General features: G+C 45.8%; 1 protein-coding gene across 1 annotated transcript in view; it reads right to left on the reverse strand.

The window, feature by feature from the left end:
- Positions 1-16,916, reverse strand: part of HTT (huntingtin) — a 138,777-nt gene extending 121,861 nt beyond the window's left edge. Inside the window, 3 exon segments of the mRNA XM_021677709.2 lie at positions 3,902-3,985; positions 16,698-16,738; positions 16,740-16,916. Coding sequence (XP_021533384.2) covers positions 3,902-3,985; positions 16,698-16,738; positions 16,740-16,916 — 302 coding nt within the window.
- Positions 16,917-17,840: the final 924 nt, after the last annotated feature.

Genomic DNA, 17,840 nt, shown 5'->3' on the forward strand with positions numbered 1-17,840 from the left:
AGTTGTTAACATAGTGTTAATAAATTTTCTGGTCAGGGCACCTGGGTGGCTCAGTCAGTTAAGCGTCTGCCTTCAGCTCGATCCTGGGATCGAGCCCCATATCGGGCTCCCTGCTCAGTGGGAAGTCTGCTTCTCCCTCTCCCTCTGCGTGCTCGCCCTTGCTCTCTCTCTCAAATAAACAAATCTTTTAAAAAATAAATAAATAAATAAATTTTCTGGTCACAAATACACATTTCTAACAATCATCTTTTATAAAGTTAACTAACATTCCCTTCTATAAATGTATCTTACTTTTTCAATTCCCCAACTGGTAAGTCATTATTTTTAATTTTCTAATGGGATGAACAGCACTGCACGGACATTGTCACACTTTCCCGAGGATAACGTCCTCAGGTGAGACTGCCACAAAGATGACAGTCTGAAGCTTGATATTTTTGCCAAACTGCCTTTTTTAAGAAGGTTGTATCACTTCTGACAAAAATCCTTAGTATTTCTTTTTTTTTTTTTTTTAAAGGTTTTATTTATTTATTTGACAGAGAGAGACACAGCGAGAGAGGGAACACAAGCAGGGGGAGTGGGAGAGGGAGAAGCAGGCTCCCCGAGGAGCAAGGAGCCCGATGCGGGGCTCGATCCCAGGACCCCGGGATCATGACCTGAGCCAAAGGCAGACGCTTAACGACTGAGCCACCCAGGCAGCCCCTTAGTATTTCTTAATGTTTGTCAGTTTGACGGATGAAGCTATTCTTGTTTTCGCTTTGGTCTCTTTCCCCTGATGACTAGTAAATGTGAATATTTTCCCACAGGAAACAAAATATACATGTCAGCTGTCAGGTTTACTGGCCCACACATATTTCTTACTTCCTGAACCACCTGGTCATGTTCTTTGCCTACCTTCCTATTAGGCTGACAGTCTTTTCCTTAATGATTTATAACTGCTCTTTATACAGCTATTAAACCTTTGATATATATGCTGTCAATACCATCCCCAAGTTGAATTTACTTTCAAATCTGATTAAGGTGGAGTCTGACATACTGAACCATATTCCAGTCAAAACAATGTTTTCCTTTATATTATTAGTCTTCCTCCGCCTAAGATCAAATATCCTATTTTTAATAATAATTTCATTTTTTTACATCTAAGTAATTAACCTGACATTTATGTCTGTTTGCAATATGAGGCACAGACATAATTTTCCTCGAGTCATTTGGTTCAATAACCTATCGCTTCCCTATTGATACAAAATGTTATCTTTACTATAAATTCACACACACAGATGCACACATACACTCTCCTAACTTTCTATCCCAAACCTTTAATGTCTAACAACTAATTTAACATTGTGTACATCACCTCTCACCATACTACTGATGTTTCCGATTTTCTTTGCAACATTCATGTATTTATTCTTGCAGGTGAACAAGTTCAAAAATACCCCTACTAGAACTCTGATCAAGGCTATTTAAATTTATGGATTAATTTAGAGAAAACTCAGCTTTATAATAAAAAGTCTTCCATTTAGGAAGGAAAGTAGTCATCTATACCTTTCAGGAAAGCCAACAGCAGTCCACATGTTTTCTGCATATTTCTTGTCAGTTCCTTGAAATTCTAGATGTTGGTGCCACTGTGAATTGGATCTTGAACCCTGATATTTTCTGACTGACCTATGCTAATATGTGGGAAACCTATGGATTTCTGTATATTTATTTTTACCTAACCACTTTATCAAGGTGCACACGCTTAGATAAGGGTTCCCAAGTACTCCCAAGAGGAGACTTGTGAAAAACAAATCCCCAGACTACACCTGAACAGAAAATATAAGTGTGTTTGGGAAAGAGGACAGTGAGGTATCTTCATTACTGTATTTTTGACAAATTTTCTGGATGATCTTGACTCTCATCCATATTTAGGAACTCGTAGGTCAGACCACCAAATTGGGAGCTGAAATACATTAACAGTCACAATATCCATGAAGTTTTAGATGACTTCCCACATTAAAAACTCCAGAAGCTACCACTGAAATAACCCCACTGGAGACAAAGTTAGTATATCACAGAAGCTACAGAAATGTATCAAAGATTTAGTTATATTCAAGGAGAGATCACAGGAAATACCAGCTATAGGAAAGAGTTGATAAAACACTATATACATAAATAAAATATCTACTTGAGCCCTACACTCTGAAATTCCTGCAAAGTACGGAAAGTATCTTAAAACTAAGTTATTCTTTGGTCTGATGACACCAAAGACGACCTCTCTGGATCCATAAAATATCCCATCAACATGTCCCTCTGTAGAACAAGAAGCATGACTATCAGCATTACTCCATAAAAACAGAAGAAATACACTACTGTGAAAACCACTAACAGCTACTATTTTGATTTAAGATGGCAAACTGAGCCACAAACCAATCCTAAGATATCCCAACATACTTTACTAATATTTAAATCTAAGCCGACATTCCATCAATTCCACTGAGAATGAGCAAAAGAAACTCAGTAAGTACAGAGCAGGAAGCATTCCAAGTGGAAGACAGCTCGTCTTTTGGGTCCGTGAGCTTTCACAGTGAAATGTTCCTGGACTCCCGGATGCTGGAGGTCAGATGGGCAAAACTCTGCTAGGGCAGCAGGAGAGCAAATGTTTGTCAGGGATCTAAGTCACTTCACATGAAAGCAGTGACACCTGGTAGCTCTGGACAAGACCCGTCACAACCCTATAGAGCTCTCGCTCCCATGCGATTAACGAACAGGGATGCAGTGTCACCCAATCTCACAAGAACCCCAAAAATCAGGACTTACAGTTCACAAATGCAGACTGAAAGAAGTTAAATTTATCCAAAATCAGCTGGCTTATAAGGAGTAGAGATGGAATTCTTTTTTTCCCTACTTTTATCACAGTGTTGTTTTCTACAACAGCACGCTAACTTACAATTTTTATTTTCAGCACATACTCTCATTTGTTATTTCATTTGCTTCCCACATTTCTACAAATTAGAAAGAGAAATCATCCACCACATTTCCCAAACGATGGAACAAGTTCAGCTAAAATGAACTATTATATGCGAAATCACTTTGAAAATATAAAATACAAATGCAAGGTGCCATTAAAAATAAGTGAGTCACTAAGTTTCTGTCAGTACTAAAATCAAGATTGTTATTCTAACAGATTATAGAGAGCTCTTTCCAGCTTCCAAGCAGGACAATAATGTGAATTACTTGTTCCAAGAGAAAGAAAAGCAAGGAGAGAAGTATTTCACCCATATCCAACCAGGTAACAGAATTCAGAAACCTCAGGCACATCTGTCTCCTACTGAGGCCCTAGAAACAGGCCTGAAATATTTACCCTCCACAGCCACTAGGAACAGTGGTTAGAAAGACAGACAACCGAAAGCAAAGAGAATGAGGAGAGTTAAGCAAAGACAGAAAAGAAGATGCCACGAGTTCACCACAAAAGAAAGATGAAGCAAGGGAGACTGGCCTACAGTCCACTGCCCAGGGCCCCGCAGATCCCCAAGCGCAGGTGAGCAGGCACCGGCCACTGCTGGGCGCGCCCGAACAGCAGCAGGGTGCCAATGAGAAGCAAACACAAGACGTGTCACTGGACAGTCTCCTGCCTGTTCCGATTACTGCCACAATGTAAAAATATCAAACAGAAGATTTTTCAGTGATCACAGTTACCAAGAGTGCTAACTAAATATAAACACCCTGTTCAATTATCATAATGGTTACAACTCTTGTTCATTAAGTTACAAAAAGGAATATGACTCCGTATAGCTATAGTCAGAAATATGAGAAAATGGGCCTTTAAATGTCTTAAGAGAACTAGGGAGACAAAGAATATTCTAGCCCATTAGGAACAAAAATACAGTCTTAATTTTTACTAGAAAGTTCGAAGTGCAATTACCTGAGTGACTGTGCCACTATGTTTTCACATATTGTCAGACAATGGTTCACGCGGTCTTTCTTGGTGGCTGAGAGTTCCTTCTTTCTAAAAGAAAAAACAAGGGAAAGTGAACATGTACTGAATTATCCACTCCACCGATTTCCACATATCATTCATTCATTCCACAGCACTTCCGGACCACCAGGAAGAAACCGCATACTCCATGCTGGGGGCAGAGTAGGGTCAGCTCGGGGAGGCACAGATGAGCTCAACCAAAGGCTTCCTAAACTACACGGCTCCACAGAAAAGTTGGGTCATGTCACTGACGCACCTCTTTTTCCCATTTTAGAGGAGAAACTGCAGTGCAAACAGTGACTTGCCCAAGATCACACCGATGGAGGGGGCACGTGATTCAATGCAATGCAGCATCATCGCTACTCTTCATACCAAGCTGCCTCTGCTGCTCAAGATCACATTGTAACTGACGGCTGACCTCCCACTCTTGGTGGGGAGACTGAACACTTCTACACCCCCAGACAGCTTGGAAGAAGCCTCCTGTAAGGACTTCTGGGGCAACACAAGGAGACAAACAGCCCGCTCAAGATCAGAGTAAAGGTGCTTGCTTCCCACCCACACTTGCGGCTTCAGACACCTTCAAAACAAGGGACAGAGGGATGATCCAAAGAGGAAGCCAAAACTTAAACCAGGCTGAAGAACTACATTCAGAGAAGAATTTGAGTGTGGTTACCAGTACCTCGTACTAACTAGAAACAACTAAACCAGAAGACTAATAGTTTTTGAGGGAATTATATTACCAAAGGGGTAGGGGTCTAATCTGCGAACACCTGTGACTGTTAAGTCCCCAGTGCAACCCTCAGGCTCCAAAAAGTGCATCTGAAGGAACAGGCTATTACAAACTACACAATCCAACGAAGGCAACACCTCCAAAAGGCACTTCAGACGTCGCTGGAGAAGAAAAGGGGCAAGGACAAACCTCCAAAGGGGGAAGCCAGGAGCCAAAAAGAACAGGCAGGGGTGGGGCGCCTGGGTGGCTCAGTTGGTTGAGCAGCTGCCTTCAGCTCAGGTCATGATCCCAGGGTCCTGGGATCGAGCCCCGCATCAGGCTCCCTGGAGAGCCTGCTTCTACCTTTCCCTCTGCCTGCCACTCTGCCTACTTGTGCTCTCTATCTCTCTGTCAAATAAACAAATAAAAAATATCTTTAAAAAAAAAGAACAGGCAGGGGTTTCGAACAAGAAAAGAATCAGGGCCTGAGTGAGAAGCCTCCTTCATGGCAAGTTGACAGGGGGCTTCCCAATGAGTGGCCAATTATTAGAGACCATCATTACAGGGACTGGTGAGTATGTCTTTCCCACTGGTCTCTTTCCTGAAGAGGACTTTTACTAGTAAGTTAATACTGCAGACTGCCTGCTAGTCATCCACGCAAACACCAATCTTTCCTTCTTGGACACATGCCCCCCCCCATTAGAAGTTCCATTGCTTAGCCTCCCTGTAGGTAGGGAGAGACACTCGCCTTCATTCTCAGATAAAATGGGAATGGAAGTGATATATGGAGTATCTGCCTCACCAGCTTATCCTGGGTATCTCTCCTTCTAGTCCCTCAAATTAGAACAAACGTGCCTAACACCCAGTTTTTGATTGTACAGATAAAGACAAGAAGATTGCAGAACCAACAGGATGGGAGGAGCCTGGGTCCCTAAGTGACCACAAGAAGCAGAGGGTTCTCACCTCCCATCCTCAGGAGCCACCCACTTCAAAAGCACTATAATGGAAACAACCTAAATATCCTTCACCCGGTAGACGGACGAACAAACCCCCACAACCAGACAACAGAATACTGCTTGGCAGTAAAAAGGAGCAAACCACTACTACACACAAGGTGAATCTCAATGTACCAGATTCAAGACTACATAGTGGTGGATTCCATCTATATAATGTTCTGGAAGAGACAAACTACAGGAACAGAAAGTGATCAGTAATTTACAGGGGCTGCAGAGAGGAGTGGAGGCAAAGAGGTAGGGGAAGCTTGAGGGGGTGAGGAAACTGTGCTAAACCCCTACTGTGTAGTAGTTACATGCATTTGTCAAAGCTTACAGAACTGTACACTAAACAGGGTACACTGTGCTATTTGTAAATTACACCTCGATTTAAAGAAGAAAGTGCTCTGAGAATTAAAATGTTCTCTTCTTTAAACCACCAGATTAATTTCTCCATTACAAAAGCTTACAATTAATTTGCCCAGTGTAAGACCGCCATCAAGAAAATTAAAGAACATTGACCATTTTAAGCATTTAGGAAGCAAACTAACTCACCTACCCATTACCTTTTGATTTCCAAAGTGAAAATCTGCCCAAGGCCTTAAATGAACTGAATTCACATACCAGGGTACCAGAAAAGAGTAAAAAAGTTACCAGCTTCACAGTAATTACACACATGCCTGATCGAGAACCGGCCGGGCCAATGGAACATTTACCTTTACAGAGTAATAGATACAAATACCAGTCTTAACAAGAACTTTGCCTCCCTCTTCATATATGGGATAAACCAAAAGAATACAGTGAGCAACAAACAGCACAGCTGTCAAGTCCTGCACCTGATTTCAAGAAGACCCACCCTGCCAGAACCTGAGTAAATGTGCATGAAACGAGCGAAAAGTCAAAGACAGAATATGGATCTCACCCAAGAAAACAAAAGCACATTCTTCTGTTGCCTATTTCCCTCTCCTTCCTCCTCCTTGTGGCGGCCCCGTGGGGAAAGCCTGTCCTATTCCCCTGGGGCTCCCTCCCCCCGCCCCGCAAGCCAGCCTCCAAGCCACTCTGGTAACAACTGCTCCAGGAGTCGCCTTCCCAGGAGGACAGACTAAGAGCAAGGGCCAGAGCACGTCTGTTACTAGCACTCAGCACAAGGCCTGCACTTCACAGATGTTCATAAAAAGCCGACAAGGAAATGGATAAATCAACATTTTCTGTACAAGAATAAGTAAAATACACATTAAAATGGGCTCAAAAGTTGAGACAGTCTTTCAGATAGGATTCAGAAGATAAATGATAATTACTTTGAACCTGAGTTTCTGGAACCAAGAGATGGAAAAAAAAAAAAAAAGTACAAACAGCAAAGCTACTAAAAAAAAAGCAGCCTTGGCGTGATCCCTACTGGAGCTCAAAGGCTGTGGGAACCCAAGCCTGTGCAATCCACCTGCCGGACTGTAGACAACCAATCACAGGTCCCTTAGCAGCACCTTCCGTGATTCTTATTATGAAAACAGAACAGTATACTTTCTATCTACAGCTAAGAAGAAAGCACACATATTTCAAGTTTCTCTTCTTACCTGATTCACAATCACTTCCTAGCAATGATGAAATTTGAATCTTTTCCACACAAAAATCGATAGCCCAAGAATCACAAAATTCTGCAGGCAGACAGTTTTCAATGGTGCTAAACGTGCCATTGAAATTCAAACAATAATTAGTAAGTACTTGTTTTGTGTGAGAAGCATAACACAAACCATCTGATTGCTACCAAATACTTTAATTTTGCTCTATTTTTCTCAAATCCATTGTCATTGCCAACATGGCTAAACGTGTGAAATTGACACATCATTAAAGAACTTCACAATTTTACATCAGAGTCAAACTCTAAAAAATGCCTGCTTAAAAAGGCAGACAAGTGTAACTAAATCCTGTAAAAAGCCCCCCCCTCTTTTATCCATATTTTAAAGTGTGGGATCAAACTTTACCCTCAGACACCCCAAGGAAGAGACATTAACCAAAACTATCAGAAAAGGGGAAAAACAATCATTCCAGTACCACCCACTGAAAGCGACAAGCACACCAACATTCACACAGCACAAGCTACGGCCCCGTGGTGCCCACTTACAAACGCAGTCTAACCAGGCCCGTTAGAACAAGGCCTCAGGCTACTTTCCAGTTGTCCACATTCCCCAGCCTTCAGGCAACTCTGGCCACTCGGAATAACGCAGTTGTTTAGGTCGTGCATCTTCAGACTCAATTCCTGTATAGTCTATGGTCCCTGCTTGAAATACCTCCTTGCTATCTTATTTTGTCCAATAAGCAAACTTGGAAACTTAGAAAACCACAACCACTTCATTCCCCCATGGAATTTAACTCCAACTGATGAACTGATATGTCAAACTGGCTTGTTCTACGTGAAAGGTAAGTATGGAAATTAAGGAAAAAAGGGAACCACCTTTTCTGAGCAGGAACTAGATCAACAGGGTAAGCAGTCCTGACTCTTCCAACTTGGGTAAATGCAATCATGTTAACTTCACCTTCAAAACCCAAACAACCTTCCGACTGCCCCTCATCCGTGCTAAAGCAATCTGCCCAGAAACACACATTTGCAAGGAGGCACCTAAAAAAGGCCAGGCCACAAAAGCATGCTAGGACCACGTTAATTACCGAAGAACGATTTCTAAGAATGGGAATTCAAGCTCTCATCTAAATTCTTATTGTTAATATCATGTTATTTTTAAGATCTGTTTTGAAAAATGTAGTTCCAAGTGGAGGGCTGGCAGGGGAAAGGCCTGGACTCCACAGGAACTTGGAAAACGCTGCTTGCCTTGCGCTTTTCAGGCTCTGCACACTCACCTGGTGGAACCTGCACAGCCCAGCCAGCGAGCAGGACCGAGGCCTCCCCACTGCCCCCGCCTCCCGCCACTTCACTTGCAGCAAGTACGGTACTAATGTGAGTGGTCCTAAAACATTAGGGCTCCTTCAGACAGATTTTAAGAAGGAATGGGACACCAAAAATCATTCTGGAATTATGTGTCATACCTAAGTTAAAAATAAAAGTGCTGTTTGATTAGGGGGACCAAGGGCTAAGACTTCCCCAATCTACAGTCTGTGTCATAGAAAAGACCATTAAAATAAAATCTTTCTTGGAGCATCTGGGTGGCTCAGTCAGTTAAGTGTCCAGACTCTTGATTTTGGCTCAGGTCATGATCTCAGGATAGTGAGATCAACCTCCCGTTAGGCTCTGCACTCAGCATGGAGTCTGCTTGTCCCTCTACTTGCCCCACCCTGCCCCGCTTGCTCTCTCTTTCTCTCTAAAATAAATATTTTTTAAAAGTAAAAAATAAAAAAATAAAGCCTTTCTTACTGGTGATCTAACCAAATACAGTGATAACCACTACCTAAAAAAGGTGCATTTCAAAAAACCAATCTGTTAGGCTAAATGAAAAAAGTCTTTTCTTCATTATGTGTATGTGTTTCGTTCTCTACAATTTTATCAGCTGTGTAAGTTTATGGATCCACCGCAGACACAGACCATTTCCATCACCACAAGGGCCCCTCCTAGAGCCACAGCATGCCCCCCCCCCCCCCCCGCCCTCTACCCACCACTCTCTCCCTAACCCTGGCGACCTCTCATCCAGCCTCATTTCCTAAAACCCGGTCCTTTCAAAAGATTACATGTTAAAGAGTTTGTAGCCTTTCGGGACCCGCTGTTTGCACTGGCATGATTTCCTTAGGAGCACCTACGTTGTGGCAGGTATCCGGAGCAGCTTAACCATTCACCTGTCCAAGGACATCTAGCTGCTTAACCATCAGCAGGAGCCTAACCATTCACCTGTCCAAGGACATCGAAGCTGATTCCACATTTTGGCTATTATGAGTAAAGCTACCATAAACATCTATGTACAAGTTCTTACATGAACAGAATTTTTCAGTTCTCTGGGATAAATGTTCAGGAGTACAACTGCCAGGTCAAATAGTGATTGCACATTCTGTTCTATAAGAAACTGCCAAACTGTTTTCCAGAGTAGCCATACTACTTCCTATGCCCACCAGCAATGATTAAGTGATGACCCAGTTTTGGCCGTGCCAGCATTTGGTGCTGTCAAAGTGATCGTTTAGAAACATAAATTAGATCATTTGTTTTACCACACAAGTATGCATCTGGGCAGAGTAAAGTCCAAAGTCCTCATTACAGTGGTGCACAAAGCCCCATTTGGTTGACCCTAATCTCTAATCTCCCACCTCTCTAACCTTGTCTATTTCTGCCCTTCATTTTGCTTCAGCTACTGGCCTCCTTACTATTCCTCAAATATGAACGCACACTGTTGTCTGTTCTCTCCCTGGATCTCTACTTCCAGATATCCAAACAGCTTGCTCCCTCCACTCTGCTCCAGTAGAACCTTCTCGGTGCACTTATGCCCTAAATAAAATTGCACACCCCTTCTCCCCCTTATTCTGTTTTGTTTTCCCCATAGTATTCATCACTATTGGTCTTGCTCGCTGCTGTAACCCCAGGGCCCAGAACACGGCCTAGCACAAAACCAGCACTTGGTTGAAAGGGCTCCTTCCAGGTCATCAAGTCCAGTCCCCACTTAAGTCCCCATTCCCACTGGGAGCTCTTCAAGCCCACTGTGGCTCATGTGTCAGGGTTACAACCCACTTTGGGGCTAGACAAATGCTCGATGGCCCTGGGACAGAGAAGTGACATAGCCTCAGCTATCCCTGGACATACACAAACAGCCCACGTCTTCCCTCCCAAACACTGACAGTGTTGTTCACAGAACCTGACCATCTACAGCGGGGCTTTTCAAGCTTTTAGTGTGCACACAGATTGCTCACAGAACTTGTCAAAATGCAGACTCTGATTCGGTACATCTCAGGTGGGGGAAAGAGTCTGTACTCCTTATACGCTCACAATGACAGCAAACTGCTGGCCTGAGACCACACTTTGAGCAGCAAGGATCTACGGCAGATCGTATCTCTAACACGTACTCTAGCACCCAAGCTGATTCAATTCAGCACATTGACCAGTGTCTTATACGGTGTTTTATTTTTTCCTTCTTGTCTGAATAAGACCAAATGTCTTGAGGGTGGACCAATCCAAGGTCAGATGGCTGGCTCACTTTCAGGAACTAGAGCTAACAGAGGTGGGGACTCTCTTAGGTGGAGAGAATATGTCAGCAGTCCATTTGAAAGGACAATGTGAAACCTCTGCCCTTACAGTTCCAAGTCCTTTTTTTAAAAAAAATTATTGTCCATGTATGAACTGTCACTGAATTATACACTTTAAAATGGTTCATTTTATGTTATATGAATTTCACCTCCAAATAAATAAATAAGAAATTCTACACTATTATACAGCGATTAAGAAAAATTTTATATATATATATATATATACACCGCTATGGAACATATATGATATATAGCGGAATATCTATGATATACTGCTCTTTGAGAAATACAGGGCGATCTCAGTCATGCAAACAAAAACTGAGACACATTTAAATGCCTGAATATGCATTAAAAAATCAGAGAAGACAAGTTTAATAATTGTTATTTTTAGGGAATGAGACTAGGATAGACCTTCTGTGCTGTTTGAAAATGTTTTACGATATATATGTGTAACTTTTATAATTTTTTAAACTAGTTAATGGAAAGTAACCAGAAAAGAAATGCTTCACAAAAGTGGTCGGATCATATTTCATCTAGGAATGGGCAAGCTACAGCCTGCCTATTTTGGGCTGGTTTGCAAGCTAAGAAGTGTTTTCACATCTTTAAATGGCTGAAGATGATAATGATAACAATAATAATAATAGTTCGTGACATGAAAATTACATGAAATTCAAATTTCAATGTCACCAATGAGTGTTACTGGAACACAGCCACACTCATCCATGTACGTACTGCCTCCGGCTGCTTTAATTCTACCACGGAGGTGAGCAGCTGTGACAGAGACACTGTGCCCACAAAGCCCAAAAACAGCCCCTCTCTGACACTTTACATAAAAACTTTGCCAATGTTCATAAATCAGAAGACTTAACATTGTTAAGGTGCCAATACTCCCCAAATCGATCTACAGATTCAATGCCATCCCTATCAGAATCCTAGCTGGCTTCTTTGTGCATCTGACAATCTGATCTGACAACCATATAGGAAAAAACAGGGCCTAGGATAGCCAAAACAATCTTAAAAAAGAACAAAGTTGGAGGACTCAAATTTCATGATTTGAAATTGTGATTAAAAAAAAACTATAGTAATCAAGACTGTATAGTATTGGTACAGGATAGACATTTAGACCGATTAAAAGTCCAGGAGAATCAAAAACTAATGATGTAATGTATGGTGTTTAACATAACATAATAAAATTTAAAAAATAAAAAGTCCAGGGGCACCTGGGTGACTCAGTCAGTTAAGCATCTGACTTCAGCTCAGGTCATGATCCTGGGGTCCTGGATCAAGCCCCGCGACCCGGCTCTGCGCTCAGTGGGAGCCTGCTTCTCCCTCTGCCCCTCACCCTGCTCGTGCTCACTCTCTCTGAAATAAATTAATAAAATCTTTAAAAATAAATAAATGTTAAAAAAATAAAATAACGCAGTGCTCAAGGCACCTGGGTGGCTCAGTTGGTTAAGCATCTGACTTTGGCTCAGGTCATGATCCCAGGGTCCTGAAGTCGAGCCCCACATCGGGCTCCCTGCTAAGCGGGGAGCCTGCTTCTCCCTCTCCTTCTGCTGCTCTCCCTGCTTGTGCTCTCTTGCTCACTCTCTCTCTCTCTCTGTCAAATAAATAAATAAAATCTTAAAAAAAAAAAAGAATTGAAAATCCAGAAATAAATCCATACATTTGTGGGCTATTAATTTTTAACAAGGGTGCCAATACATTCAACGGGGAAAGAAGAATCTTTTCAATAAATGGTGCTGGGACAACTGGACATCCACACGCAAAAGAATGAAGAAGGACCCTTACCTTACACCATATATAATAATTAACTCAAAATGGATCAGATGTAAATGTAAAACTCTAAAATTCTTAGAAGAAAACACAGGAATAATACATCTCTGTGACCTTGAATTAGGCAACAGTTTCATAGATACGACACCTAAAAGTACAGCAACCAAAGACAAAGTAGAAAACTGGACTTCATCAAAATTGAAAACTTTTGTGCTTTCAAAGGACACTACCAAGAAAATGAAGAGACAATCCACAGAAAGGAAGAATGTTTTAAAAATCATGTATCTGATAAGGGTCTAGTCCAGAATACATAAAAAATTGTTTCAATTCCACAATAAAAAAACAAATAACTCAACTTTAAAAAATGGGAAACAATGAGGACAAGGGCTTACAAACTAAGTATAAGAAAGACTGGGGCACCTGGGTGGCTCAGTCAGTAGAGTGAGTGACTCTTGATCTTGGGGTCCTGCGTTTGAGCCCCACGGTTGGGTGTAGGGAAGGGGGGGAAGGGGGGAGGAGGGAAGGGAGAGAGAAGAAAGGAAGTTAGAAAGGAAGGGGCCAGGTCCCTCATCTCGTTGTTCAGCCTCCTCACACGGACTCACGCTGTCTTAGAATGAACTCTCACCTGTCTGAGCTACTGCAGCAGGGTTTCCCATTATTTGCAGCTGAATATATCCGGACTGAGAACACCAACCTCAGCTAAGTCACCTCACACCCGGCAGAGAGGAACAAGTCCTGTCGGTTCTACCTTCAGTCACTTTCACCTTGCCCCTGCAGCATCATGACAGCATCCACCCCATCTCTCACCGGACCACTTTAACAGCTTCTAATTGGCTTCCTGCTTCCGCCTCTGCTCCCCTTCACTCCGTTCTCAACCGCCATTCACTGTAAAATGGAACTCAAATCCTGCCACGCCTCCCACCAAACCCTGCAATGACTTCCCACTGCACCTAGAATAAATGCCCATGTCTTTAATCCACCTACAAGGGAGGGCCGACTCATCTGCTGTGGCGCTCAGTCCCTCTCCGAGCCCACCCCCTACTAAGAGTCTCCCTCTCACTAGTTCAACCAACCAAACCAACCTCCTTGGTATTCCTCAAACAGGGGGTCTTTGGACCTCTTCCCCTGCCTGGAATGTCCCTCCTCCATACACCTTCACAGCTCTATCTCTGAGCCTCTCCAGGTATTTACTCAAAAGCCACAATCTCAACGGCCCTTCCCTGGACACCCTATCTAAGATGTCAACACCTTGTCAACGCTGACATTTCCTAGTTCCTTCCCCTGCTTTGCTATTCCTCCTTCATTTATCACTCTCTACCATACTCTGTATTTTGCTGATCCATCTGGTTTATTGTCTATGTCCCTCACTGAAATGAAAACTTCACGAGGGCGGAGCTTTAACTGTTGACTGCTGCAGCCCTGCAGCTATTACCACAGAGGCATACATTAGATGTTTAGTAAATATTTACCGATGAATGAAGAATTAAAGTCGGGGGAAACCACGTGGGAATCTGATGGACAGTAAGAAAGTACCAAACGCAAATGTCACGGCCCCATAATTACAGTTAGGACCGTCCCCCGCTCCAGCATCCCCCCTGCATGCCAGCCCTGCTGAGACTGGAGCCGGTCCGGCCCAGCACCCCTGCATCCTACGTGCTGAGCACCGAGCAGGCACTCAGCTACTTCAACTGAAGCCCACGCGTGGCTGAGACACTGCAACGCCCCACAACAGAGGAGGACCATAAAAATAGAACAGATACTTTCTAAATTGTTTTTGGACAATCCTACTTTGGCGAATGGATTTTTCAGCTGAAGCGCCTGAACAGAAGCCAAGATCCAAACTTGTAAGCAGAGTTTGTTACTCAAAATTAATGAATACCTGCTTTCTCAACAGCAAAGTTCCAACAAATATGATATTTATGCATTTTATTTAAAATAACTACAATGAGGCCAATGTAGTTGATTTCAGAGCGTGCTAAGAAACTTTAGAAGTTACTATTCTGAAATACTTCTGTTTTAAATAACTTAAAATCTATCTTCATATGTGCATGGTTTATATCTGTAAGGATACACAAGGAAAAGTATAATAGAGCTTGCCTCTGGGAATAGAGGTACTCAGGAAAAAGGAGTGGGAGAGAGACATTTTAATTATTACCTTTTTGTAATTTTAGAGTTTGCATCATGTGAGTGCACTACTTACACAAAAATAATAGATTACACTTTTAAAATAAGTCATTCACACAATACCTTAAAATAAAGTAATAAAACAACATCTACCTACTTTTGTCAAGGCAGCTTTAGAAAGAAACCTCTTTGTACCCATATTTTGAAGATAAGCAAATTCAGGTTCGTCAAATCAGCATAAGAAACAGATGGCGGATTTTGACTGACCCAGTGTTTGAACAAGCCCACAGACAGTGACAGCAGTAAGGTCTCTCTTCCTACCAGAGCCCTGCTTAGCGCCTCCTGTTACACAAGATCCAGGCAATGTGTGAACCTGCATGACATCTACCTCCTGGAGAAGCACTACAAGAAAAGTCTGCAATGAATTATGATTATAAATTACTTGCCGTAGAAATAAGTCAAATTGTTTTTAAAAAATGTTTTATTCTTGGGCGCCTGGGTGGCACAGTCGGTGAAGCATCTGCCTTCAGCTCAGGTCATGATCCCAGGGTCCTGGGATCAAGCCCCACATCGGGCTCCCTGCTCAGTGGGGAGCCTACCTCTCCCTCTGCCTCTCTGCCTGCCACTCCCCCGTTTGTGCTCTCTCTCACCATCTCTCTCTCTCAAATAAATAAATAAAATCTTCAAAAAAAAGTTTTTCTCTATGCATCCAAGAAGGTTTTTCACCTATTAAAATAAAAATTAATTTTTTTCTAAAATTTTATCCTAACAGATAAGTCAACATTACTCCTGGAATCCTCATTTTCTAATTAAACTCTCAGGACACAGCAAGGATCACGTCAGAAACATAACGAGTAAAATAACATTACTAAAAATGAGAGGAAGCTCCTTAAAGGGTCTGCCCCTTGAAAACTGTCCTCATTAAATGCCACCATGTGCACATCCTGATGGAAATGCAATGCCCCGAGGGGGAAGGCCTCACGGAGACTTTGGGGGGAAAGTACTTGGGTCTTGCGGGAAGGCATGGTCTCCACGCACAAGCAACAGAGACCCCTAGCTTTCCGACAGTAACAGGCCGTGTCCACAGAAGGAAACAGGAGCCGCCCCCGGGACCGCAGGCGGCTGGACCACAGCGCTGGTGTAATAATGCACATCCTTCATCCCGCAGCAATTAACCTCTCCCTCGACAACGGCTTGTCTTTATGTCCAACTGAAAACAGGCAAGAAACTTCAGTCGACTCCTCCTAACATCCAAGTCAATTTTATTACTTCTCACTTCTTAATAATGACCTCCTAAGCAGCTCCCCACTTACTTGGCAACCACAACTCAAGGCTCTGCAGACCCACGTGAGCTCAGACAAGCGGGTCTCCTCCTGATGCTACCAGCGCGATTCCCGAACTAAGCTACGTGCCTCGAGAACGTGGGAAGACAGCTTGAGGCACAGGCTGTGTCAAGAGCCCCCTGGAACGAACTCCCGCTGGGCCGGGACCGCACTCCCGCGGCCTCCCCACCCGCGGCGGCCTAAAGGCATGACGTCATCACTCTCCCCCCATCGCTCCGGCTCCCACGCTCGTCGCGAATGTCCTGAGCCCCAGCGCTCCTCCCTCTCAGGGACGACGAGACGGAAGGGAAGTGGCGGTCTCGGCTCTTCCAAGTTCTGCTCACAGCACAGCCCGCTTCTGGCAAATACAAAGCAGCAAGTTCCTCCCCTAACTTCGCACGCCGGGGAAGGCAGAGGGCTGGGGCCGTGCCCGCCTCGGTGCCCTCAGGGGAGGCCGGCGACGCCGTGCCCGCCTGCGGAGCGGCGCAGACCCACGCCGGGGGACCCGGGCATGGCCACGGGACGGGGTCTCGCCGCGGGAAGGGCGACAGTGCGCGCCCTGAGTTCGGGGGGCCGCGGGGCCGGGGTCTGCAGGGGCGCCGCCGCCCCCGGCCGTCGCTGGGCCGGGAGCTGCAACGGGCCGTACTCACGGTCGGTGCAGCGGCTCCTCGGCCACGGCCGGGCCGGGGGGGCGGCGGGGGCGGCGGGGGCTGCGGCGGCTGCGGCTGAGGCAGCGGCGGCTGCGCCTGCGGCAGCGCCTGAGGAGGCTGAGGCGGCGGCGGAGGCTGCTGCTGCTGCTGCTGCTGCTGTTGCTGCTGAAAGGACTTGAGGGATTCGAAGGCCTTCATCAGCTTTTCGAGGGTCGCCATGGCGACCTCCCGCCCCGCAGGGACAGCCCCCCGAGCCCTCGAGCCGACCCGCGGCGCCGCTCAGCAGCGCGGCAATGAATGGGACTCGAGGCCGCGTACAGGAGCGGAACCGAAGCACCCGGCCATCTTGGACCCGTCCCGGCACCCCCCGCGGCCGTGCGTCCCTCGACGCTGCGCCGGCGGGGCGGGGCCAGGCCGGGCCAGTGGGATTGACAGCCAGTGGCGGCCACCTCTGCCAATGGCCGGCCGAGGCGCCGACCCAACCCCCGCCCCCGCCGGCTGGCCTCCCAGGACAGCCGCACGGCTGAGATCACAGCACCACTCTCGGGTGGGGGCGGGCCGGGGGCGGGCCGGGGGCGGGCCGGGGGCGGGGTAGGGGCGGGGCGCGGCCCGGCGGAGGACTGGGGCGGGGCAGGGGTGCGGCGGAAGGGGCGGGGAGCGGCGGGGTAGAGGGCGGAGCGGAGGGTGGGAAGCGGGACAGGGGGGTGCGGCGAGGAAAACACCTGCGGCGGGAGGGGATGGGCAGAGGACCGGGACCCGGCAGAGGGCAAGGCTGGAGGGGCGGGGCGCGGCGGGGCAGAGAACAGGGTGGAGGGTGGGGGCGGGGCAAGGGGGCGGGGCGCGGCGGGGAAGCACCTGCCCCGGGAGGGGAGGGGCGGGGCAGAGGGCGGGGCGCGGGGCGTCAGGGAAGGTATCCCTGCGCTGGGACCCGTGTCGCCGCGGCCTGGGGCCTCAGGCAGGACGGGCGGTGGGCTGGGAGCCGGAGACCCCCAGCGAGGCGCGGGCTGAGGGAGGGGCTCACCCGGACCGCCGGGCCCTCCCTGCGGGGAGGAAAGGCTGAGTGCGTGCGCCCGGCCCAGCCCCGGAGTGCGGGTCGGGGAGGAGGGGAGCCCAGGCGCCGCCCCTGGCTGAGTCATCCGCCGG

Source organism: Neomonachus schauinslandi, chromosome 2 (genome assembly GCF_002201575.2).
Source record: "Neomonachus schauinslandi chromosome 2, ASM220157v2, whole genome shotgun sequence".
Lineage (NCBI taxonomy): Eukaryota > Metazoa > Chordata > Mammalia > Carnivora > Phocidae > Neomonachus > Neomonachus schauinslandi.